Here is a 27828-nt window from a genome sequence, read left to right on the forward strand (position 1 = left end):
TGCTCAACGGAGAGCCTGCTTCCCTTCCTCTCTCTCTGCCTGCCTCTCTTGTGATTTCTCTCTGTCAAATAAATAAAATCTTTAAAAAACAAAACAAATACTTTTAAAAAATAAAAATCTTTACAAACAAACAAACAAAAAGTCATCTAACTAGTAATAGTCCAGCTTCTGTCATGAAGTAATAAAATTATATGACAGTGGATGATCATTTTATAGTGAACCTAAAACTGCTCTAAAAAAATAAAGTTTATTGGGGTGCCTGCGTGGCTCAGTTGGTTAAGCATCCTACTCTTGATTTCAGATCAGATCCCATGATCTGAAGATCATGAGATCAAGCCCCATGTCAGGCTCTGTGCTTAGTGTGGAGCCTGCTTGGGATTCTCTTTCCCTCTGCACCACACCTACCCCCAAAAAAAGTACATTTGAAAAAGTTGTAATTTTTTTTTTTTAAAGATTTTATTTATTTATTTGACAGAGAGACAGCACAAGCAGGCAGAGTGAGAGAGAGAAGTAGTCTCCCTCCCGAGCAAGGAGCCTGATGTGGGACTCGATCCCAGGATCATGACCTGAGCGGAAGGCAGCTGCTTAACCACCTGAGCCACCCAGGCGTCCCGAAAAAGTTGTAATTATTGATTACTTTTCCAGATTTCTAAAAGTATTATTAATTTTTTCCTATGATATACAATGTTTGACACTGATGAGAAGGGAAAGACTTAAAACTAGTACTGAAAAATTACAAAATGGTATTCTGTCCTCAGTGACCCATTTTTTTGAAAATATACTATTAAAAAGACATTTTCTATATTTTTGAACAATGCGTAATTTCTTTTATCTTTTAGCATACATTCACCATCTGTATTTACTGACATCACTTTTAAAAATTATTCATCATGGGGGCGCCTGGGTGGCTCAGTGGGTTAAGCCGCTGCCTTCGGCTCAGGTCATGATCTCAGGGTCCTGGGATCGAGCCCCGCATTGGGCTCTCTGCTCAGCAGGGGGCCTGCTTCCCTCTCTCTCTCTGCCTGCCTCTCTGCCTACTTGTGATCTCTTTCTGTCAAGTAAATAAAATCTTAAAAAAAAAAAATTATTCATCATGAAAGAAGTTTGCTAAATCATGAAGAGAATGCCATCTCTTTGGATCAAAGCCACCAGCTTCTACATATAAAAACAATTATAAAGCTGGAAGGAATCAAAGTGATATAGTTCAACTACTTCATTTTACAAAAGAAAAAATAAGGCCAGAAAGAGGTTAAAATTCTCACCCACAGTCACATAAATTCTTACTTCATGACAGAAGATGGACTATTACTGATTAGGTGTTTTATTTTTGTTTTTAATTTTTTTTAAGATTTTATTTGTTTATTTGACAGAAAGATCACAAGTAGGCAGTGAGGCAGGCAGAGAGAGAGAGCGGAGGAAGCAGGCTCCCCTCCAGCAGAGCACCCGACATGGGACTCGATCCCAGGACCCTGGGATCATGACCTGAGCCAAAGGCAGAGGCTCAACCCACTGAGCCACCCAGGCGCCCCCTGATTAGATGTTTTAATAAAGTCCTTTTACATTCTCCTAAATCAGTCTCTATGTTCAAAGTGAACCTTCCAGATAATGAGGCCTACACTATAGCTTCAAACTGCTTATTGGGACACCTGGCTGGCTCAGGTGGTAGAGCATGCAACTCTCGATCTCAGGGTCATGAATTTGAGCCCCATGCTGGGTACAGAGATTACTGTATAAAACAAAACAAAACAAACCCTGCTTATTAATGCAAAGTCGTATGAAAAGTTTGGATGCTATAAAGTAAAACTCCTAAAACAAAAGCTTCAAAATACTAAGAACACCATATTCCTGATTGCCTAATCCATAAAATTTCAACTAAATTTCACAAGGACATAATGAGTTAAAAATAATTTATTAATAAGCGCCTGGGTGGCTCAGTTGCTTAAGCGACTGCCTTTGGCTCAGGTCCCAATCCTGGAGTCCTGGGATGGAGTCCCTAATCTGTTCTCTACTCAGCAGGGAGTCTGCTTCTCCCTCTGACCCTCCCTTTCTCGTGCTCTCTCTCTCTCTCACTCAAATAAATAAAATCTTTAAAAAAAATAATTTATTAACAAAGTAAGTTGCAAAGCAAGCACATAATTCCACAGAGAAAGAACTGTGAGATTAAACGGAATTGGATTTTACAAACCATAAGAGACTCTTAATCTCAGGAAACAAACTGAAGGTTGCTGGAGGGGTGGGGGGTGGCAGGGATGGGGTGGTTAGGTTACTGACATTGCGGAGGGTATGTGCTATGGTGAGTGCTGCGAATTGTGTAAGACTGATGATTCACAGACTTGTACCCCTGGGGCAAATAATACATTACATGTTAATTTTTTTAAAAAGGGACTTGGGTTTTTACTGATAGTACTTTCCATTTTTATAGTACTATATTTCATTGTTGATCAGACCCTCATGTTTGAGGTGAATGTGAACAATAAATATATGGGTGTTATTTTGTGCTATTCCTGCAACTTGTAAGTTGAAACTATTTCCAAGAAAGTTTGTTAAAGGAATTTTTTAAAAAGCAAAACATGATTATTAACAGCAACTTTGGGGGGAAAAAAGAGAAATCACTCCTACCATTCTTCTTAACAATCTAACTATTATTAAGTATCAAACAACCCCACTAAAGAAGGTGAGGGGAAAGGTGCTGACCTAAGCACCTAAACAACTTTGGAAACCAGTACAATCTGTAAGACTAAAAGCAAAAGAAACTGTGTAAATATCTTGTACTCTAGTTGATAAAAGTGTTTCCCACAGAGGTGTAGGTTAACAATTCTGACAACACTACACATGTGTATTATAATTGAAGAATTAAATAAATGGATGGTGGGTGGTGGGAGCAAGGATTCTCACTGCTAAAGTGGGAGCTTCCAGAAAGGCCAAGGCAGTAGGCTAGAGTTATCCACGTAGTAATGGGTCAGAGTTGGTTAGTTTAATACAGATACAGGTGATTACATATAAAAATGCTTATAGATGGGTATACCCACCTGTATTTCTTTACTCTGTTAACTTAGAAGGCCTAGAAGCAGTGTCTTCCTAGCAGCAACGTGCACAGATCTTGGTTTCTAGTATCATTGTTCAAAAAAAGGAGCAAGGCTCCTTGGAGAAATAGCTGATTCCACGATGACGCAGGAAATATACACGATGAGCCTCGTGCCAAAAAGTAAGTGCTTCAAAAACCCAAAATGATGGAATCCTGTCTCAGGGACACAAGTGCCAACTGAAAGAGTTTCACTGGCCAAAAGTACAAAAATCTGAGCCACAAAATAAATGAGTATGGGATTATAACCCAAAGAATAAAATAAATGAGTCCATCCTGGTATCACTGAATAAATAAATTCACAGGAAGAGACAACTATCCCGTGAAGAAAAATTCTGAGTAATTTATGTAGATACCCTGCCCTCCACAAGGTGGAGCATAACTCTTCAATTTTTAAGTGTATATTGTACATAGATAGTGACTTCCTTCCAAAGAGCTCGGTATGAAAGGGGGGGGTGTGATTTTACAGTAGAAAAACATCATAAATACTACTTCAACCAGGTGATTAAGGTCAACATCAACAGTGTCATTAAGTCACATTGGTTGTACGGTTTCCTGGTATGATGTGATGGAAATGGCACTTTACTTCTGTGGTCTTCCTCCCTAAAACCCACAACCCCAGTATGATCATGAAAAAAGATACAGACAAATCCAACCGACTATATGAGCAGAGGAATGATGGGTAAATCTATTGCAATCAGTTCACAATATATGTAAATTAAACCACAATGCTGTAAGCCTTAAGTTTATTCAGGGATGTATGTCAATTATTTCTCAATAAAACTGCAAAAAAAAAAAAAATGGGACAGTCTACACCTGATCAAAACTCCTCAAAACTGTCAAGGTCATCAAAAACAAGGAAAATGTGAGAAACTATTACAGCCAAGAGGACCCTAAAGTAACATGACAACCAAATGTTATGTGGTAACCTGTATGGAATTGTGGAACACAAAAAAGGACATTAGATTAAAAGACAAAAATCTGGGGTGCCTGGGTGGCTCAGTGGGTTAAAGCCTGTGCCTTTGGCTCAGGTCATGGTCCCAGGGTCGTGGGATTGAGCCCCCATATCGGGCTCTCTGCTCGGCGGGGAGCCTGTTCCCACCCCCTCTGCCTGCCTCTCTGCCTACTTGTGATCTCTGTCTGTCAAATAAATAAATAAAATCTTTTAAAAACAAGTTGTATTAAAAAATAAAAACAAAAATGTGAATAAAGTATGGAGTTTAGTTAATAATAAAGTATAAGTATTGGTTCCTTAGTGTCATAAATGTATCATGCTAATGTAAGATGTTAACAGAGAAAACTGGATCTGGGGAACACAGAAACTACTATCTTCTCAATGTTTCTGAAAGTTTAAAAATGTTACAAATATTAAAGGTTATTTTTAAATATTTTTGTTAAAATTTGTTTTAAAAAGGAAAGGGAAAAAATTATTAAGGCCTGAAGAATGCACACTAATTTGAGCACTTACACCTGAGAAGAGGCTGGAAAGGAAGGGAAATCAAGCTTTCCTTTACAAGTATACTGTCTTGACTCAAGTATATGAAGAGTATCTGTGTACTAATGCCTAACAAGAAATGTTTAATTTTAAATGTCACACTTAAGCACTAAATAATAAATAAAAATAAAACTGTTATTAAACAGAAATTGTTCCCTAAACCTGTGTATTTCTTTTCATAAACTATCCAACTTCCAGAAAAACCTCCAAATCACATTCAAGCATCTCATTAACTAGTAACTAGTAACTAGTAACTAGATATTAGTATAATATGTGAATTAAAAGAAAAAAAGGCAATATTCAATTGCTAAGGGAGATAAGAAACGTACATGTGAAAGGAACTGTTTTAATCAGTAAGAAAATATTTGACCAGAAACATTCTTAAATTTGAACAGTATTTAGACCCAGTATGTATAACCTTTAATAAACTGTGTTATTCAAAAAGACAAATGAGTCATCCTAATTTCAACAGCAGGAAGTGCTAAATGATGTCTAATAACACTCACTTTATTACTACACTTGGTGAAGGCAAAACAACACATCCTGCACTTCTATCTAGACAGCCACTAGAATCAACTACAACTGGATTATGTAAAGCTCAAAATTCAATGTATGGTATTTACCAACAGCCTATACTGGCAAAAATAATTTGAGAACAAAGATAAGACATCAATCTTATTATCAGCATCAATCTCTAATTAAACTGTTAGAAGCTGCTTTATCTAAATGGGCACCATCCACTACTACGAGAATATGTTCTACTAAACATATGTACTTTTTTTTTTTTTAAAGATTTATTTATTTGACAGAGATTACAAGTAGGCAGAGAGAGAGAGAGAAGGAAGCAGGCTCCCAGCTAAGCAGAGAGCCCAATGCGGGGCTGGATCCCAGGACCCTGGGATCATGACCGGAGCCGAAGGCAGAGGCTTTAACCCGCTGAGCCACCCAGGCGCCCCATGTACTTTTTTTTTTAAAGAATTTATTTATTTGAGATAGAAAGTGAGCGATGGAGGTGGGGGTGGAGAGAGAGTGCATGCACAAGAAGGGGTAGGGGTAGCAGGAGAGGAAGAAGCAGGCTCTCCACTGATCAGGGAGCCCAAGAGGGTGCTGGGTCCCAGGATCCTTAACCCATGAGCCATCCAGGTGCCCCAAAAACAGCTGTACTTGTTCAAAGACAATACAAAAATAAATTCTTAAGAAACCAAAGTAATTATTTTAAAGCCCTAAGGATAGATAAATCAGAAGATGGCACTTGGGGCACCTGGGTGGCTCAGTAGGTTAAGCCTCTGCCTTCGGCTCAGGTCATGATCCCAGGGTCCTGGGATCGAGCCCCATATCAGGCTCTCTGCTCAGCAGGGAGCCTGCCTCTCCCTCTCTCTGCCTGCCTCTCTGTGATCTCTCTGTCAAATAAATAAATAAAATCTGAAGAAAAAAAAAAAAAAGATGGCACTTGAACCTCATCAAGCCTTTCCTTTTTTTTTTAATTTGTAAGAATACAAAGTCCCTCCCACAGAAGGATTTATTTTATAATATAATTTTATGTAAAGTAATGTGATATAAACAGTGTCTAACAGAAAGTAATTTGAAGTTATGAGCAGGCAAACCAGTGGGTGGCATCAGCTGAGATGATGCCAGGAGTTCCTCAACTGGGCCTTAGTCCCTACCCAAACTAAGGAGTTCTGCCCTGTTTTCAGTGCAAAGAGAGAATGATAAAACCAACTAAATTTCCCCTAACAAGTGGTCACCAGTAGGAACAGGCAAGAAAATTAATGGATCAGCAAGAATCCAATCACTGCTACAAAAAAATAGTCACTGCTTACCAAGAGGGAGTCAAAAAAGAATCACAGTTGTAGATCTACAGCTCCTGACACTCACAAATTCTGTTTCCATATTCATAATAGATTATAAAAGGGGATCTCATGATTTATTTCTCATGTAATACTAAGTGCTTATAATATCTTTTAGAATTACACACAAAAATATTTATGGATGTAGTAACATGATTTTTTTTTTAAGATTTTTTATTTTTTGCTTGACAGACAAAGATCACAAGTAGGCAGAGAGACAGGCAGAAAGAGAGGGGGAAGCAGGCTCCCTGCTGAACAGAGAGCCCCATGCGGGGCTCGATCCCAGGACCCTGGGATCATGACCTGAGCCAAAGGCAGAGGCTTTAACCCACTGAGCCACTAAGGCACCCCAGGATGTAATAACATGATTTCTAAGACTTGTTTCAAAATAATGGTGGGGAGTATAAATGAAACAACATTACCCATTTGTTGATCACTGTTGAAGCTGAGTGATGAGTATATTCGATGAATTATACTGTATTTTGTATACATCTGGAATTTTCACAGTAAAAAGTTGAAAATGTAAATATTATTAAGAAATAACTCTACTCCTAGATAAATAAAATAAAAGAAATAACTCTACTCCTACAACTCAACAAAATGCAAAGAACCCAATTCAAAAATGGGTAAAGGACTTGAACATTCATTTCTCCAAAGAAGATTTACAAATGACCAAAAAGCACATGAACAAATTTGCATCATCACTAATCATTAGGGAAATGTAAATCAAAACCACAACGAGCTACAACTTCATGCCCATTAGGATGGCTTTATCAAAAAATAATAAGTGTTGATGAGGATGTTAAAAACTGGAACTCTTACCCACCCAACCCCTACAAAACTGGAACTCTTGCACACTGCTGGTAGAAATATAAAAGTAGTGTAGGTACTACGGAAAAGTATTTTTTTAATCAAAAAATTTTAAGGGTGCCTGGGTGGCTCAGTCATTAAGTCTGCCTTCGGCTGGGGTCATGGTCCCAGGGTACTGGGATTGAGCCCTACATCAGGCTCCCTGCTCGGCGGAGAGCCTGCTTCTCCCTCTCCCACTCTCCCTGCTTGTGTTCCCTCTCTCACTGTCTCTGTCAAATAATAAAAATTTTTTTTATTTAAAAAAAATTTTAAAAAGCAGTACCATATGAAGCAGCAATTTTACTTCTGAGTATATACTCAAATGAACTGAAAGTTGGGACTCAAAAGATACTTGTACATCCATATTCACATCGGCATTATTCACACTGGTCAAGGGACAGAAGCACCCCAACTGTGCACCAATGTATGAATGGATAAACAAACTTAAAATTCTGACAGAGAATACAACATGGATAAAGCTGGAGGATATGAAGCTAAGTGAAATAAGCCAGCCACAAAAGGACAAATACTACATAATTCCACTTACATGAAGTATTAGAGTAATCAAATTCATAGAAAATAGAACAATGGCTGTAGGGCTGGGAAAGGGGGGAAATTGTTCAATGGATATGGAGTTTCAGCTGGAGAAGATTAAAAAAGCTCTGTACATTGATGGCAGTGTTTGCCCAACAATGTAAACGTATTTAATGCCATTGAACTGTACGCTTAAAAATGGTCAAAATGGTAAATTATATATATATTTTTTCACTATGATTTTTAAAAAGTTTTTAAAGGGGCGCCTGGGTGGCTCAGTGGATTAAGCCGCTGCCTTCGGCTCAGGTCATGATCTCAGGGTCCTGGGATCGAGCCCCGCATCGGGCTCTCTGCTCCGCAGGGAGCCTGCTTCCTCCTCTCTCTCTGCCTGCCTCTCTGCCTACTTATGATCTCTCTCTGTCAAATAAATAAATAAAATCTTTAAAAAAAAATAAATAAATAAATAAAAAGTTTTTAAAAAATACAATTCTACCCATCTCAGTATTTTTGGAAAAGCTTTCTTTGATCATTGGACATACAGGCCACAAATACAGCAAAATAACCTTAAAATCTTGATGTAACATTCTAAGGGACACTCTAAGATATAATTACTTTTCAAACTAAAAAAAACAAAACCACATGGGCACTTTCGCCCCTTCCTCCAGGATCGTGACTTCATTTAACACTTCAGCATGAACATGGTTTGGCCTGGCAGAGATGAAATTCTTTCCCTGATCTATCAAAACCTTCTTCCACAATCCTGAGAGAATTTATCCAAAAAGGTATCATTCCCAAAGCAGCTCTACAATGTCATCAGAATGCATTACAAATCAGTGATGCTTACAAGCGGGCAACTTCTTCAGCAGCCAGTTAAGTCTAGAACTAAACATTCTGCAGTCTATTTGTAAGCCTACACGGCAGTGTCGTTGCCTCCTTAGATCAGATTCCAAATCGAAACATCTGAAAACATAACTTCAGATCAAAAAAACTTCAGATCAGAAGTATTTGGTGAAATTCATAAAACAGGCAAAGATATATTCCACTGAGACAAAGAGGGCTTAGAATGGATGAACAGGAATACACGTCTTCAGAGAGAGCTACGTATTACAAATTTCATGACACTGGGCCTCTCTACACCTTTCTGAAACAGTACTTCTGAAGGCTTGGATATACAATCTCACCTTCAAAATGCAAAAAGGGCAAAAAAAAAAAAAAAATACAGCCACAGGGAAACTGTGAGACCAGGCTTTCTGTGCAGTCTGTCATAATGCTAAATTCAAGTTGTGCACACACTGCACTACCAATAAAAAAACCATAAAGGCAAACTTGTGTTTGTATTTAGTAATGAATCATACAGTCTTTCACTGCATTTATTTTACTAGTGAACCAGCTCTATGTGATTAACCAGATCAAACAGAAGTCAGAACTACCTTTTGTCACACCAGAGTATCATCCTCCTATCAAGTTGCCTGGACAACTCGCCGATATTCTATAATGCAAAAGCCTTTTAAATATGTATACTCTCTGACCAAGCGTTTCCACATCTGAAAATTTATACTAAGGAAAAGAGATGAAGATGTATGGAACTGAAACTTAGGTAAAGAAAAAAAATTAACATAGTGACCAAAAGGCAACTGACTTGAACTATAGTATGTCAACCACAGTTACATGCTATGCAGACATGAAAATAGTAACCTACCTTTTATAGCTATATTGTTTGCCTCTGTACATACATGTGAACAAATACACATACACAAATGTGAGAATAAGATACACACGGGCACAGTGGGTGTATAAACATACACTTGTGCACATATGCACCAAATGTATACAAGTATAATCAGAGGCCCATGGAACAGTACATGTGTACAAAGATGTGCCTGTATATATATGTATGGGAACATGAGAAAATACATAGGTAAATATATCTCTGTTAATGCATATGCCTATATTTGGAACGTGAGCCTGTGTTTTAAGTAGGTGAGTGTGTATTTATCCTTGTAATCACTACTTAGAGGCTGTGACCTTGAGTAAGTTAATGAGCCTCTTGGAGTCTTGACTTTGTCATCTATACAATAATACCAAACCCTGCCTCATGGGGGTTTTATGAGGATTAGTGAAATAATGGATATAAAGCACTTAGTACCGTGATTGGCACATAGTAAATGCTCAGTCAATATTAGCTTTCCTTATCTGTACCCATGTATACTGATTTATACTTACATATATTTACATACCTGTAAGTCCACAAAGATACACATCAAAATATTAACTTTGGTTACCTATGAGTGATAGATTTTTACTGTTGGGCTTTTTAGGGGGAGAGCTGGCTTACATATTTTGCAATTTTTCTAGGAAGATTCTCTTTTTTTCCATGGTTTTTGGAGGTTATTTCTAAAACACAATGATTTTTAAAAATAAAAATGACCTGTCCCTGACATACCTCAATTCTGCTTTTTAAAAACTATTAACTACTTCACGAAGGAATACATAGTTTTGATTCTCCACCAAATTTTTTGTATTCCAGCAATATGTCAGCATTACCTGATAGCTCAAGAAGATGGCAGTACAAAGAAAAGGCACAGCTTTTTGCTTGTTTGCCTTATCCGAAACAGGATGAAAAGAATGAATCGGATCACAGTGTGGGATATGTGTGGCTTCCGAACACTGCAGAGACAGTTAAGTGACTTAAGTGACACCTGTCATTTGTGTTTTATTAAAGCAGGGAGGAACCCAGAGTCTGGCCCAAGGTCATACAAAAAAGCATGTGCCAGACCCCAGGCTGTGAGAGATCTGAGGACTAGACTGCATTGCCACAGTTTGGGTGTGTTTATGAAACCAAGAAGCTAAATTCTCAACCAGTCATTTCAGAAGTCCACTGGAGGAGAGAGGAAATTACAACACAGGCCTGATGACAGCAAAACAAACTGGTAACTGGCTGCACTGGGTTAATCTAGATGTTTTAATCATACTGATTTTCCTTATTTCTAAAATAAAAACTTTAGCTCATCAATGACAGGACACTTAAATTTCATAAAAGCACGCCTGACATTTGTATAAAAAATCTATCAAAAACATCTGAAACGACAAAACGCTAGCAGTTATCTGCGGTTCCAATCAACACCAGTTCCTACCTGGCTTAATTCCCACAATTAAACCCTGCAGATTGTCTCTGAATTTCCAAAGGGAACCCAGCTACAGAGACAGACAAGTAAAACAAGCAGCTCTTTTCCCCAGGGCCTCAATTTATAAATTAAAACCGGGATAATACTCCTATACGTTTCCTCCCCAGCCATGCTATTAAATCTCCTTAAACGTCATTTCCAAGCTTTTCAAACACACACCGAGGCACACGCCCTGCAGCCTTCCACCAAGCTCGACATTTGGGGGCATCGCCCCAATTAAACACCGCCTTTCCCAAACCTACTGCAAACTGCGGACTTTCCTCTCCTCTCATTTTTTTTTACTTCTGTCTTAAAACGGAGGCGAGGTGGATGGGTTTCGACAGACTAGGCTCTGAAACCCTGAACAATCCTCTCGTCGCGGGGAGCTGTCGGCCGCAGTAGCAGCGATTTTAATCTTTTCTCTCCACCTCGTTTCCTTTCCCACCTCCTGCTTGCCTTTTTTTTTTTTTTTTTTTTCCTTTCCAATGACATCAAACCAAAAGTGAAGCAAGAAAAACTGAATGCCCCCGGGTCGCTGCCTCCCGAGCGTGGCGGCTTCTCCCTCGGGGACCCGCCCGCCGCGGGAACTGCGGGAAACGCTGCGGGGTAAAGGTTTTCCATCGCCCCAATGCCGCCCCAGGTCGCGGAGGAATGGGCCGGGCCCGCGGCGGCCTCGAATCTGAGCGCTGGGCTCGCCCGGCCCGCCCAGGCCCCGCGCGGCCTGTCCAGCCGCGGCGTCGCGTCCGCCACAGGCTGGGCCAGAGACGCGCGAAGCGGCCGGCAGGGAAGGGTTGGGGGCCCGGGTCCCGGGCCGTAGGCCGGGGGGCGGGACTCGGCGCTGCTCACCTGCTGGTACCGGCTGCCGCAGGCCGGCTCTACCGCCGCCAGCGCCGCCAACGCCAACGCCATGGCGCAGCCGGCCGCAAGGAAGGAAGGCGAGCGAGCGAGCTAAAGGGGCGCGGGCGCTGCGGCCTGGGAGCGCGGGGAGGCTGAGGGGTACACGCCTCGGGTGGGTCTCGATGGCCGCCGCCGCTTCCAGACAAACCGCTCTTCTCGGGCCGTGCGCGCCGCCGCCGTCGCCGCCGCCGCCGCCAAGGCTCCGACGCGGCCCCTGGGGAGGAGGCGGAGACGCCGACGACGACGCTGCGCCGCCGCCCCGCCCTCGACTCGCGCCGCGCCGCCCTGCCAGGCCTCGCCCCGCGCCACGGCCGGGGTCCCGCGAAGCCGCCGCCCGGGGTGGCGTTGGCCGCCCGTCAGCCCCGCGGCCCGGGGGTTGAAGCCTTCTGCGGAGAGGCCGCTGACAAAGAATTACCCACTGAGGAGCACCTCGTATGAGCTCTGAGCTTTCTCCGTGTGTTCTCTTCTAACCCTCGTCTCACACCCCGACCTAGGGGCCACGGCCCCATCTTAGAGGTCGTTGGCGAGCAGGGATGTTGACAGCCTGGCACGGCAGCGATCTGATCCCTGGTACCTGCTACCCAATCTCGGTTCTTTTCCAAGTCCCTTCTTGTCTGCCGTCTTCGTGGATCAGGGGTCTGTCGACCGCAGGGCAGAGGCCAAATCCAGTGGCGGTGGAAAGTGTAAAAAATTCACGTTTTGTTGTCCATGCCGTTCCCATTTGTTGAGCACGGCTCATAAATCCTCTTACCAGCTATTTGGCCATTACAGAAAAGTTTCCTAACCTACATCCTCCAGAACTCCTTAGATCTCAAACAAAGCCTAGGATGGATGATAATAATAGCATCCTCCTTTTTATACAGCCTTCAGTATTTTAACACCCTCATCCGTAGATAAAGACATGCTATTTTCCCGTCTTATACATATATATGTATATATATTCTGATATATATATATAAAATATATAATTATAAAATAATTATATTTTAATTTGTAATTATAATTACTATTTATTTATTTAAAGAAGGCTCCACCCAGCGTGGAGCTAAACCTGGGGCTTGAACTCCGGACCCTGAGATCAACACTCAAGCTGAAAACAAGAGTTGGGCTGTTAACCCACTGAGCCACCCAGGAGCCTGCACGTGATATTTTTCTCTTTTGGTGGGCAGCAAAGCAAAGTTTATTAAGTGATAGCAAAGTGATAATACGAAGCTCTGGAAGAGGGAGGAGACCCCAGAGGGTTACCCCACTCCATGATATTTTTCTGAACCAAAGCTCTCTGAAGAGGGGACATGAAGGGCCAAAATCCAAAGATTTCAGCCGTGCTGAGAGCTTTCCTGAAGGCAGGAACAATTGCAAAGGCTGTGACAGGAGTGAGAGCTTGCCTTGCGGAAAAACTGAAAGGAGGCAGGCAGGATTGCCATATAGGCGGTACAATTCCCAGTGTTTCCCACATGAGGACATTAAGCTTGAAGAGATTAAATATCTCACCCAAGGCTAGTGAGGGGGAAAGCTGGAATGTAAACCCATTAAACCAGCATTGTTAACCCTTACTGTGCAACTAAATTACAAACTCTGTGAAGATGAAAGTATGTTTCGCTTAAATATTTTTATATCTCCTATAGCATCTAGCACAGCACACATATGAGGTCTGCTGTTTCCTTCTGTCATACCCAGCCACCTGGAATTGCTTCTACAATTCCCACAAGTCCAACGTGGGGGTGGGGGTGGGGGTGGGTGGGTGGGGGAGGATATTTGAAGCCTTGTTGCAATTCCCATTTCTTCTTGATTGCCTTTCCAAGTTAGTCATCTAGAGTTGGCATTAATACAATTATTGTTTTAGCCTCTGATTTTCAAGTTTAGTTAACTACATATTTTTTCACCGTAGCTGTGTTTTGAACCTACCCTGAGGTTTCTGCATATATGAGCTAATTGTAATGAATAAAAAATCTAGATATTTATCTTCCTCACTTTAAGTTCTCCACCAGTTTCCAAACTCCTACATGTCTGTCCCCAAATCCAAGTGTTAGCCTCACATATTTACACTTTGGAGAAGTGAACAAATCCAGCAAGATGCCAATCTCAGAGTCCCAAAGTGGTATGCTCCTTACTCTGTCCCTTAACTGCTTTTAATCCAGAGAAAACACCTTTAAATGTAATAAGGTACAGTCAACCATTTTACACATAATGTCCTACCTTGTGGTCTTATATGAGGGGAAAAAAAATGTCAAATTTGAAATGCTTTAAAATCTCACTAGTAAAAAGTAGAAATCCAGATATCTAAATTTACGTGTAAGGAGGAATAAAAAAAATGTCTGTGCTGCCGCATATGGCTATGGAAGCAACAGCTGCCATCTTTACACACGCCAGCGGCATGGTGATGCTTGTGGAAAAGACGTTGTTACCCTTCCCATCTACTTCTTTCCTAAATTCCTTTCTCCCTCAATAGTGATACACTCCCTGCTTATGAGCATAATATAAATACTGGGCTTTCTCCCTGAAATATTTTCTCTTGAAAGAAAAAATAATTCATCTGCAGCTTCCAGTCTCCCTTTCCTATTCCTTTTCTGGTACCCCAAACCAAATTGTTTTGTGTTCACAGTGAAGTCTTGGTCCTTCTCTCTCTCTCTCTCTCTCTCAGTTCCCCACAAAGCCTTTATTAAGCAAATGGAGATGATTTGTGTTGATTCAATGGATGGGTAAATTGGGAAGTTGAGAAACTGAGTCACCGCTGTATAAGGTCTCCAGTTGGCAAGCAAACTGTACAGTGAAGGGGAAAACTGAATTTCTGACTCACATATCCATGCCTGCTGCAAGCCAAGTAGACAGCAGAGATAATCCAAGGCTATAAAAATTGCACTCTGGCTTCATCTGAAGATGTTGTCAAAGAGAGTTTCCACAGAGAAAGTTATTAATTTCAGATTGCTGCACTTAGAAACTTATTTCCCCACAGAATAGCAGTAATACTTTCCATGTGCAATACTTTTTATGTGAATTGCTGACTCTGAATCATCCATCCTGAGAGAGAAGAGAAATATTATGGAAAGTAAGAGCATAGCTCATGTCCGTTTCTCTACTCCCCTCATCCCCTTTAGATAAAAATCTCCTCCAGAACAGATGTAGTCTTCAGTCTTTCACATCCACCTGAGGCATGTCCTCAGCAGTACTGAGCTCAATAAGTAACCAAAAAGGGTTTGTTAAATTTCAAACAAAGCTTCATTGGTCTAATATCTCATTTCAGGCCCTGAATGTCTTCTGCTAATCTTTTTTTTTTTTTTTAAGATTTTATTTATTTATTTGACAGAGAGATAGAGAGCACAAGTTAGTAGAACAGCAGGCAGAGGGAGAGAGAGATGCAGGCTCTCTGCTGAGCAGGGACCCCGATGTGGGGCTCCATCCCAGGACTCTGGAATCATGACCTAAGCTGAAAGCAGCCACTTAACCAACTGAGCCACCCAGGCACCCCTGTCTTCAGCTAATCTTTACAGAGCTCCCACCAAATCATGCATTTCCATTTCCACTTACTTATTCCTTCGTTTAATTCTCATTACATTACTATGAGTTTCATTAAAGGCAAGGTGATATCTTCATATTACAAATAAACTATCTACTGGTAATTACTACTGTTTGTGAAGCACCTTCTGTATCTTGGACCCTCCCATCTGTCATCTCCTTAATTCTCATAACAAACCCAGTCTGCAATAAGGAAATTTAGGAGATTATACCACTGGCTCAGCTAGTGATGGTGGAACCAGAATGCAAACCTAGACCTGTCTGATAACAAAACTTGAGGATTGCTATATGTAGAGGAGAGTATAAGATATAAAAGAACCAGGGGCGCCTGGGTGGCTCAGTGGGTTGAGCCTCTGCCTTCGGCTCAGGTCATGATCTCAGGGTCCTAGGACTGAGCCCCACATGGAGCTCTCTGCTCAGCAGGGAGCCTGCTTCCCCCCCCCCGCCCCCACATCTGCCTCTCTGCATACTTGTGATCTCTGTCTGTCAAATAAATAAAAAAAACTTTAAAAAAAAAAAAAGATATAGAAGAACCAGCCTCATCCTTGGAGGCTCTGCAGTGAAATAGAGAAGACAGTCAACACAGACTCAAGACATTTTTTCAACTATAAAAACTGCAATTTAATTACCGCTGTTTTGGGTTATATTAACCAAGATGATGAAGAGAATCATGTAATCAGGTATGGTAATCAGGTAAGGATTGAAGAGAGTTTTTTTTTTAATATTTTATTTATTTATTTATTTGATAGAGAGACAGCGAGAGAGAGAACACAAGCAGGGGGAGTGGGAGAGGGAGAAGCAGGCTTTCCAGCAGAGCAGGGAGCACAATGCAGGGCTTGATCCCAGGATCCCGGGATCACGACCCGAGGCCAAGGCAGATGCTTAATGACTGAGCCACCTAGGCACCCCAAAGAGAAAGGGTTTTGAATGAGAAAAAGGTTTTGCCATGAATGGAAAGAGGGGAAGTCACATCCAGTCATGAGTATACTTGTACAAAAGCTTAGAACAGGGGTAGATAGTATTGGAAATATTTTGGAGTTTGTGGGCCACAAGTTTTCTGTCACAACTGCTCTACTTTGCCACTATATCACCAACATGGCCATAGATAATATCAAGCAAACTGGATGGCTGTGTTCCAATAGCACTTTATTTATCGACGCTGAAATTTGAATTTCTTATTTTCAAATGTCATGACATAATTATGTTTCTCTTTTTTTTTTTTTTCAACTATATAAGAATGTAAAAATTATGGTTAACTCTCAGGTCATACAAAACCAGGCAGTATGCTAGATTTGGCCCCCAAGCAGAAGATGGCCAACCCCTAGCTTCCTGGCAGGACAAAAAAAGTTTATGTACTAAGAGCTTGAGTAGGAATTTTAAACCACAGAGTAATACAGAAGGCCTAATGGACAGGCAAGGGAAACAGAGAAGAGGATGGGAACTTACAAAAGATCTTAAAATACAAATGACTTCTGCAAAAAAGTAAGTCAGAGAAAAATTATGAGTCAGTTAAGGATTCATCATGAGATTTCTGATTCCTTGACTTATCTTCTTGCCCCTGCAATGCAATTGATTTATTCGTTCAACAAATAGTAATTGAGCGCCAACCTGGGCAATTGCTATGGCTTTCTGCCTAAAACCTGGAACTACGAAAGAATAGTTTCTTGTTTATTCTCCAAAATGAAATTAAGAAATGCTAAGTGTGGGTATTTAACATACTGTAAGATTTGGTATGCTATGTCTTTACATTTATTCATTTCTAACTATTTTCTAACTTCACTTGTGATTTCTTAGACCCATTGGTTACTAAGCAGTGTGTGGCCTCATTTTGATGTATCCGTGCATTCCCCAAATTTCTGTCATTGATTGCTAATTTCATTCGACTGTGATTGGAGAACATACTTTGTATATTTTCAACCCTTTTTTTTTTTTAAGATTTTTATTTATAGGCAAAGAGGCAGGCAGAGACAGAGGAGGAAGCAGGCTCCCTGCGGAGCAGAGAGCCCGATGTGGGGCTCGATCCCAGGACCCTGGGATCATGACCTGAGCCGAAGGCCTAGAGGCTTTAATCCACTGAGCCACCCAGGCGCCCTATTTTCAACCCTTTTAAATGTATTGAGGTTTGCTTTATGCCCTAGCCTATTGTTTACCCTGGCGAATGTTCCATGTTCACCTGAAAAGAATGTCTATTCTGCTATTGTTGGGTGAACTGTTCTCTAGATGTGTCTATTGGGTCTAGTTAGCTTATAGCATAATTCAAGTCTTCTATTTCCTTGTTGATCTTCTGGCTAACCATTATTGAAAATGGATTATTGCAGTCTCCCACCTGTAACTGTAGAACTGTCTATTTCTCCCTCCACTGATGTCAGTTTTGCTTCATATAGTGTAGTGCTTTATGGTTAGGCACATAATACATTTATAGTATTTACTTATTTTATACACTGTCATGATCCAAAAAGGATTTAAGTGACTGAAGTATAGCAAAGAAATCATAGATTAGAAGTAGATGAGAAAGAAAAAGCAGAACAAAAATAGCAACATGAAATAAGACCTTGCCTTCTTGTTCACCGTTATCTCCATATGAACACAGCCCAGCATATAACAGGCCCTTGTAGAATTGAAAGAACATCAGGAATGAGTTTAACACAAAAATGAAGTTAGACATGTTACAAGTGCATCAATGAAAAGGAGACCTGATTGGTTATACAACTGACAGGGAACCTGGGCTAAATAAAATAGGATACCAAGACCAACAGAGAAATGTCTTCCAAGAGTCCTCAATAACATTTAATTATAAAGATGCTGAACTGACCCATCTGTCCTAAATGGAATACATGCTTTAAATTTGGGGAGCCCAGCCCCCGCCAGGAGAGATGCTGTAACTTGGTCTTCCATGTATGGACTGCCACATTTTATTGTATAAATAGTACACTGACACAGTTCAGGGATAGCCAGACCATTATAGTCTATGCAAACAACACTGCCCCCACCCTGATTTGGGCAACAAACAACCTATCCAACCACAGGAGGCGTCCCCATAAAATCTTTTATGTTTTTTTTGATTCCCCTCCCGACAAATGGCTCACAATATATTTAGGGGTGGCAAAGGAATGAGGAATGAAGAACAGCAACATGTCCACAAGGAAATCGAGCATCTAACTCTCATCTTTGACCCAGCGTACCACCCAACTCTTTAACCTAGTGTCTTGAACACAAAAACAAGGTGAGTAGGGAAAGTGCCATCTCAGACTGATTCCTAAGACAAGAAAGGGGTTTCTCACATTTCCCCAACAGGTAATTTTCTCCCTGTGTTCAAGGAGTATCATAAGAAACAGGATTACACGAGGGAAATACTAAAACTGCACTGCCTGCTGTGTGTGGGGGGAGATACTACTCATGCTAATTATGACAACAAAGACGCGCCCTCTCCCCACCCCCCACCCCCACCCCCGACAGGGGCCCCCAGTGGAAGAAGCTGATGATATTGGCTTAAACTCAGCCACAGCTTGTAGGCACATAGGGAACTCTGCCCGGGGGACTCAGAACAGCCCTTAGGCAAAGGACAAGGGAGACTCTCCAGTTCTAAATAAGATTACATGAGGACCAGGAAATCTTATCTTAGGTTTTTTTTTAAAATTTCTTTTAAAGATTTTATTTATTTATTTGACGAAGAGAGAGAGAGCACAAGCGGGGGAATAGGCAGAGGAAGAAGCAGGCTCCCTGCTGAGCAAGGAGCCTGATGCGGGGCTATGATCCCCAAGGCGGGGATCATGACCTGAGCTGAAGACAGACGCTTAACCAACTGAGCCACCCAGGTACCCCCCTACCTTAGTTTTAAAGCAGTGTTGAAATCCTAATTATTCAGGAGCTCCTCTAACATTATCCCTGTGTGGGGCTCTCCCTCATTCACATTTTCAGTAACTGAAGCCCACAGATGGAGCAAAGACAAGCCCCCTTCTATGCCAAATTCCTCTCCTGGAGTCAGCCATGCCGTGATAGAGTAATGGTATAGGGCGGGATGGCACCTGGCACACAGCCTTTCCAGAACAATGGTGACAAAACAGATTTCAGTTTTAAATAGTAATTGGCCACTGGCTCAGGGGCTAAAGGGAAGTTGTGTTCTTCGCTTTTGAAACATCATTCTCTTGCCTCAACTTTGCTTTACCTGTTAAGCCAGTATCACTCTGTAAGCAGACATGGCCAGAATACTAGTCTACAGGTCTTCCAGAACATTGGCTTAAATTGCCACTGATGTTTCTCACCGTAAACATTTAAAGACACATTTTTTTTTATCATTCACTGCCCTAAAAAAGGTGCCTCTGATATCACTGCCCCCAAGACCACTACTCTAATTATCACACATACTGAGCACTTACTATATGCCAGGAACTGAGTCAAGCGATTTACATTTTTCTTCTTTTCTGCTGTTCATAAGAAACACATGAGGTAGAATCTATTTTATGTCTACTCTCTGGATGAAGGAACAAGTTGCATGATGATAATTATCTTGTCTATGTGTGTGTGTCATAGAAGACAAGAGCTATAATGGTTTTTGAGATCATTTGGTTTGATCCTTCATTTGACAGATGAGGAAACTGAGCTCAGAGAGGTTAAGTCATATGCTGGTGATCACACAGCCAGGACGTGATGGAGCTGCTATAGAACATAAGGTTCCTTCTATCCCTGAACCAGACAATCTACCACTTTGGGTTAATACACATCACCCTGGCCTCCTGTACTCTGAGAGCATGTGGCCCAAGCTTTTGTGATTCGAAGATTTGTTCCATCCCCAATGTGCTATCCTCATGCAACCAAACTAGGGTTCAGAAGAAAGGGGAGAGGCAGTATTGTGCTCTCTCTGCTACCAATAGATGATGAAGTCAAGCTACATGACTCAGAACATGCTGAAGCTCTTGGCCCTTCACAACTTTCCCCACAGGAAACCCACCAGGTTCTTGGTTACCTTCTGAGTGTTTCGTGGGTGGCACAGAACACATCCAAAAATAGAACTGTCTCCAGCTCTCCCAGAAGAGACTTGCAGCCTAAAAATGTCACTCCCTCTCCCTTTCAAAACAGACATCACTGCCTGGGGTTTAGCCCTTCCTTCCCAGCCTGGCAGCTGCCTAAGGATAAGCTTTCCTCCCACCTGCAAACTAGACTTACTTCTTAGGGAATGGAGAGAAATGCCAATTGTCAGTAGGAAAAAAAGACCTTTCATAAGTTCTTGGGCAACAACTGCTCTTCTGAGGCAGATTGATTTCAAGCAAAAAGTCTGGTATCTTACCTCCCGAAGACCAACTAATTGGGACAATGCAGGTAAAAGTACTTTGTAAACTACGAATACCACATGCCTTTGCATGTGTTCCCTGAATCTTCAAAATTGAGGAAGTGGAATGGATGAATTATCTAGTGATCCCCCTGGTGACACAGATTTTCCAGCCACAGAGAACCAGGAAGTTTTCCTGGGCAGGGCTTTCTGTGGATAACTCCTTGTGTGCTGACATTAGGATGACTGCAAAAGCCGCTCTGAGGCTGGGTTCATGCGGGCTCCAGGAGGGTGCTGGGTGCATGAACGAGGCAGGAAGAGTTGCAATCGGTCAGCAGAACTGAGGAGACAGGGAGACGGCCATGTCTGACTGTGGGAGGATCTCCCAGTTGAGTCTCTGCCACTGTGTTGACCTGGAGCTTGTCTTAATACAAAGAATGTTTACTAGCTTCTTACCGGGTGCATATGCTACTTGAGCTCCGTAGAACATCTTGTCATGGAACAGAGGTGTTAGCAGGTCTTTGATTTTATTCATGCAATCACTCATTCAGTAAATGCATATTTAATTCTTACTCTACAGGCAGTTTTCTGTTTAAAAAAAAAAACAACAAAAAACTCCTGTTTTCTGCCCACATGTAAAGCCCATGTAAAGTATATAGTGAGTATAACTTGTAAGTAAATATGTTTTATTTAAAGAAGAAAAGTAAAGAAGGGACATTTTCCCATTACATCCACTCCCTGCCATCTCCATGCCCCCTATACCATAAACTAGAGGTTAATTTTGGGATACTGTCTGTTCCTGGGAACTATTGTGCTCCTGGAAAGCACTCATTTTCAGGACTTTGGGTGTTTATAATGGGATGTCCAAAGGCAGGGGAGATGCGTCTGACTCATGCTACCTTTCCCATGTGCAGAACAGAGAGCAGTAATCTATCACAACACTCCCACTGAGGTCAGATGCAAGTAAGAATTCTTCTTCTTCCCTTTTTTTTTTTTTTTAAGATTTTAGCTATTTATTTGTCAGATAGAGAGAGAAAACAAGCAGGGGAACAGCAGGCAGAGGGAGAAGCAGGCAAAGGGAGAAACAGCCTCCCCACTGAGCAAGCAGCCTGATGCGGAACTTGATTCCAGATACCTGGGATCATGACCTGAACTGGAGGCAGACATTTAACTGACTGAGCCACCCAGGCATCCTGATGCTGGTAAGAATTCTAACACAGGGCTCTGAGAATTCACTGCCATGTGTCTGGAGCTGGCAGGTAAATTCTAATCCATCTACCTCCTCTTTCCATCTGTGTATTTTTTACCAAGTTCAAGAGAAGTTCAGGAAAGGAAGAAACGGTCATAGGTTCAGGAGTGGATGGGAAAGAAGCCGTAGGGGAAGGCAAATTTAACTTTATCCTTCAGGATCCATCAAAAATGGGTAGAGTGGGCACATAGGGAAAAGGAGAGAGGAAGAATGTTTGCTGTGCTGAAGTTTTGTGCAGTTTAAAAAAGTGTAGTCAAATCTATGTCTCCATTCTTCTTTTTTGTAATGACTCTTGCCTATAAATTACAAAGACCCTCCTCATTCCCAAGGTCATGAAAACATTTATCTACATATTCTCCTAGTACTTTTTTTCTTACATGGCCATATTTGATCAAGTTCAGTTTATTTTGGGGTAAGGAATATGGTAGGAATCCAGGGTTGTGGTTTTTTTTTTTTTTTTTTAATAGGTAGATAGATCTCATACCATTTGTGGGATAATCATTTAAGAAGTGCCCATCATATACAAAATCCCCTTACATATATGAGCTTATTTCTAGAACTCTGATTCTTTTGTCACTCATCTATAGTGAGTCCTTGCTTTTTAGAAAACTCAATTCACAAAATTCTCACGTACAAATTCAATCTAAAGAAATAGAATTCTCTAGGCTGCTGCCCTAACTGTCCTGAAATGACTCAATTTCAAGAGCTTAAATACATATGTATTTATACACACACATACGCACCTTTCTAAAGAGAACGGGGAGACAGAGTGTGTGCACGCATGTTGGGAGGGACGGAGAGGGAGAGAGAATCTTAAGCAGGCTTCATGTTTGCTGCAGAGCCCAACCTGGGGCTCTATTCCCCAACCCCAATATTAGGACCTGAGTCAAGATCAAGAGTTGGGTGCTCAAAAGACAGACCCACCTAGGGTGCCCTTGCATACTTTTTTATATAACAGGTTTATTGACATATAACTTTCATTCTATACAATTAATCCATTTAAAATGCACAAGTCAGTAGTTTTTCTGTATATTTGCAATGTGCCACAATCAATTTTAGAACACCTTCCTCACTCCAAAAAGAAACCCTGTATCCATTTGTAGTCATTCCTCATTTCCTCCAAACTGGGGACCCTGCCAGCCCCTGGCAACCACTAATCAACTTTTTGTCTCTACAGATTTGCCTAGCCGGGTCATTTCATATAAATAGAATCATACAGCATGTGACCTTTTGTGTCTGGCATCTTTCACCTGGCAGAATTTTTTCAAAGTTCAGCTATATAATAGCCTGTATATCTATACTTCATCTCTTTCTATTGTTGAATAATCCATGGTATAGATGTACTATGCCATGTATATACGTGTAACCATTTACCAAGTGATGGATATTTTGGTCATTTCCACGTTTTGCCTATTATGAATAGTATCATTGAGAACACTCGTGTCCAAGTTTTTATGTGGATTATACACTCCTTTTAAAAGGAGCATTATCTTTTTTTCTTTTTTTAAAATTTTTTATTTATTTTTTTTAATAAACATATAATGTATTTTTATCCCCAGGGGTACAGGTCTGTGAATCGCCAGGTTTACATACTTCACAGCACTCACCATAGCACATACCCTCCCCAATGTCCATAACCCCCCTCCCCCTCTCCCAGCCCCCCTCCCCCTAGCAACCCTCAGTTTGTTTTGTGAGATTAAGAGTCACTTATGGTTTGTCTCCCTCCCAATCTCATCTTGTTTCATTTATTCTTCTCCTACCCCCCAACCCCCCATGTTGCATCTCCACGTCCTCATATCAGGGAGATCATATGATAGTTGTCTTTCTCTGACTGACTTATTTCACTAAGCTTGATACCCTCTAGTTCCATCCACGTCGTCGCAAATGGCAAGATTTCATTTCTTTTGATGGCTGCATAGTATTCCATTGTGTATATATACCACCTCTTCTTTATCCATTCATCTGTTGATGGACATCTAGGTTCTTTCCACAGTTTGGCTATTGTAGACATTGCTGCTATAAACATTCGGGTGCACGTGCCCCTTTAGATCACTACGTTTGTGGGTCATAGGGTAGTTCTATTTTCAACATTTTGAGGAACCTCCATGCTGTTTTCCAGAGTGGTTGCACCAGCTTGCATTCCCACCAACAATATAGGAGGGTTCCCCTTTCTCCACATCCTCGCCAGCATCTGTCATTTAAAAGGAGCATTATCTTAAAAAAATAAAATAAGGGTGCCTGGGTGGCTCAGTGGGTTGAGGCCTCTGCCTTCGGCTCAGGTTGTGATCCCGGGTCCTGGGATTGAGCCCCGCATCGGGCTCCCTGCTCAGCAGGGAGCCTGCTTCCCCCCCTCTCTCTCTGTCTGCCTCTCTGCCTATTTGTGATCTCTGTCAAATAAATAAATAAATAAATCTTTTTTAAAAATAAAATAAAATAAGATAAAAAGGAGCATTATCTTTTGCCTAAAGTCATATACTTCTTTGCAAGACTAGACCTGTGAGCCATCTTTTTAGGATGATTAAAAAGTTTCTTTCCTTATACTCTTATTTCTTTAGAGCCAAAGGTAATTTTACTTGTGGAGGCCTTCATCCTGTCAGTCTATGCAAATTTGAACCACCATGAAGTCAAATTAATGGAAAAATCCATTAAGAAAACTCCAGTCCAGTAAAGAACACGACAAGTGGGTGCTGCAAAGCATCCAGCGATAAAGATGGAGGTGTTGCTAAAGCAAAATGTACAAAATCACTAAGATCACTTTTTAAAGTTCTTCTCTTTACGGGGTGCTGAGCTGGCTCAGGTTGGTAGAGTGTACAACTCTGGATCTCAGAGTCGTGTATTCAAATCTTACATTGGGGCGTAGAGTTTACTTAAATAAATAATAGGGACGCCTGGGTGGCTCAGTCAGTTAAGTGTCCAACTCTTGGTTTCAGCTCAGGTCATGAACTCGGGGTCATAGGATCAAGCCCCATGTGGGGCTCTGCACTCAGAAAGGAGTCTGGGATTCTCTGCCTCTCCCTCTGTCCTTCCCCCTGTTTATGCTATCTCTCTCTCTGTCCTCTCCCTAAAATAAATAAATTAAATATTTACATAAATAATAAAATAAAAATATTTTTAAATAACGTTATTTTCTTGGAAAGAATAATTTAATTCATTTACTCATGACCTAGATGTTCAATATTTTTTTTGAGGTTCTATTATTATTCTTTTTTTTTTAACATTTAATTTACTTATTTGACAGACAGCAAGAGCAGGAACACAAGCAGGGGGAGTGGGAGAGGGAGAGCAGGCTTCCTACTGAGCAGAGAGCCGGATGTGGGGCTTGACCCCAGGACCCTGGGATCATGACCCGAGCCGAAGGCAAATCCTTAAGGCCTGAGCCACCCAGGCGCCCCTCAATTTTTATTCTTTTTTAAAGATAAAAAAGAATAAATAAAAAAGATAAAAAAGAGCCACCCTGGGTGGCTCAGTCGGTTAAGCATCTGCCTTTGGCTCGGGTCATGACCCCAGTCCTGGAATCAAGTCCTGCATCCGGTTCCTTGCTCAGCAGGGAGACTGCTTCTCCCTCTGCCTGTCACTCCCCCTGCTTGTGCTCTCTCTCTCTTGCTCTCTCTCTCTCTGACAAATGAATAAAAAAAATATTTAAAAAAAAATAAAGATCCCATTTATTTATTTTAGGGAAGGGGGAGGGGCAGAGGAAGAGAGAGAACCTGGAGCTGACTCCAGGCTGAGCCCCATGTGGGGCCCAATTCCACCATCCGGAGATCATGACCTAAGCTGAAATCAAGAGTCTGTCATTTAACTGACTGAGCCACTCAGGCGCTCCAAGGTTCAGTTTTTTTTTTTTTTTTTTTTTTTTTTTTTTTTTTTTTTTAGATTTTTATTTTTTATTTATTTGACAGAGAGAGATCACAAGTAGATAGAGAGGCAGGCAGAGAGAGAGAGAGAGGTAAGCAGGCTCCCTGCTGAGCAGAGAGCCCGATGTGGGACTCGATCCCAGGACCCCGAGATCATGACCTGAGCCGAAGGCAGCGGCTTAACCCACTGAGCCACCCAGGCGCCCCGTCCAAGGTTCAGTTTTTAAACTAGCTTAAACATTCAGTAAATTTCCTCTGTTAATCCTGCCATTAGCAGGCTTACCACTGACAAGTTTCGGTGAAATAAATCAAAGCAAAACAAAGAGACATAGATTAACAGATCCTACTCCCCAGCTAGACTCTAAATTCTTGAGAACAAAGACTGCATCTTTGTTTATGGTAGGCACACCATAAATATACTGTATTTGTTGAGTATAGGAATGAGGGAAGGGGTATCCAGAATCAGATTTCTAGCCCTTGCCCCACCCACCTGCTCCCACTCTGCTGTTTATGCTCCCCCAGAGATCCGGGCTTCACCCAGTTCTAAGGGACATAGCAGGATTTACCTAAGGCAGGCATGGTTTCAAGACTGTTTTTAGCATTTTTGAGGAAGGGAAGGGGCCACATCAACTAGAAAGCCAGATGGATCCTGTTTGGTTATATCCTTTATCTGCCAATTTTGAAAGGACAGATATTTCTTCCTACTTTGTGGACTTTGTACCAGAAAACAAAAATGAAAACACAGAAAAGAATTTAAATACTAAATCACACTGGCTTGACCAAATCTGAAAGGGGGCTATGGAAGCGAACAGACCTTGCAATGTAAGCCTCACACCCTCCTCACAGGGCTCCCTCCTGACCCCTCTGTGGTGTTTCATTGCAGCTTGGGGACAAACAGAATAAGCAGACCTTTCAATGCTGCTATTTTCAGCACCAAGTCCAGGTAGCCCGTGCTGATCGCCCACACTGAGCAAGAAGCCCCTTCATGGCCCAGGCAGCCATGGACTCTGCCAGACACGTGGACAGCAAACAGCAGGGATGTCCAAAAGCCCCTTTCAGGCAAAGGCCTCTTTGCTTCTCCTTACTTCAACCTTGCTAGATATGCCACACCACAGGTGACATGTTTTACCTAGAAGTGCCTAGAAAATTCCATGGGGCTTAGAGAAACTCAGGCCTGACCAGAAACAACTATTTGCAGACATGCCTACAGTTGGCTCCTCGGTATTACTCAATAATCAGTTTAGATGTCACCTCCCCAGAGGGGACTACCCTAGCCCCTCACAGAGACCTTGAGGCCCTAGAGATGAAGCTGCTATCAGTCTCAGCCCACACAGTGCCCTAGTTCTCTCTCCTTAGCTACAGAAGCTCACTAAGGATGAAGAGGGGGCAGAGCCACCGTCTGAAAAGGTGGTGGTGCTGATTCTTTTGTTCAGTTGGTTAGTCTTTTCATTCCCCCCCCGCCCCGGTTTTATCTTCAACTCTGATGAAATGGTAGTGATTTCCACCCTGTCCCAGAACAAACAGAGCTGTGACTTATGTTTCCCAATGTTTGCTGTTAATTTCACGCACCATCAGGATGTGTGTCCTTTTGTGTTTGCATTAAACCTTGTTTCCCGGGGCGCCTGGGTGGCTCAGCGGTTTAAGCCTCTGCCTTCGGCTCAGGTCATGATCTCAGGGTCCTGGGATCGAGCCCCGCATCGGGCTCTCTGCTCAGTGGGGAGCCTGTTTCTCCCTCTCTCCCTGCCTGCCTCTCTGCCTACTTGTGACCTCTCTCTTTTAATAAAATATTAAATCTTGTTTCCCCCTCTGGGATGCTGGAACATTGTGAATAGTGTATTGCCATGTGTTGGCATGCTAGGGGTTGCAGGGAGGCTAGGGCTAACTTAGGGGGAACTTGTCCCTTGGTGACACCAACCCACATGGAGCCTGCTCCCCAGACTCCCCCACCTCACACTGGGGCAGCCATGGTTCACCAATTGCAGCTAAGCCCAGAAACTGCCTCCCAGCTCTTCTCAAGAGCAGTCTGGGCGGCCATCACCAACTGAACTTAATTGGTGCTATTTGGCAGTCCTGCCTGA

At 41.9% G+C, this 27828-nt stretch overlaps 1 protein-coding gene across 1 annotated transcript in view; it reads right to left on the bottom strand.

The window, feature by feature from the left end:
- Positions 1 to 12061, bottom strand: part of NDFIP1 (Nedd4 family interacting protein 1) — a 56585-nt gene extending 44524 nt beyond the window's left edge. The window contains exon 1 of the mRNA XM_045999769.1: positions 11818 to 12061. Within this exon, the coding sequence (XP_045855725.1) occupies positions 11818 to 11880 (63 nt within the window). The 5' untranslated portion in view covers positions 11881 to 12061. The remainder of the gene's footprint in view (positions 1 to 11817) is intronic.
- Between the last annotated feature and the right edge of the window lie 15767 nt (positions 12062 to 27828).

This window comes from Meles meles, chromosome 3, assembly GCF_922984935.1.
Source record: "Meles meles chromosome 3, mMelMel3.1 paternal haplotype, whole genome shotgun sequence".
Lineage (NCBI taxonomy): Eukaryota > Metazoa > Chordata > Mammalia > Carnivora > Mustelidae > Meles > Meles meles.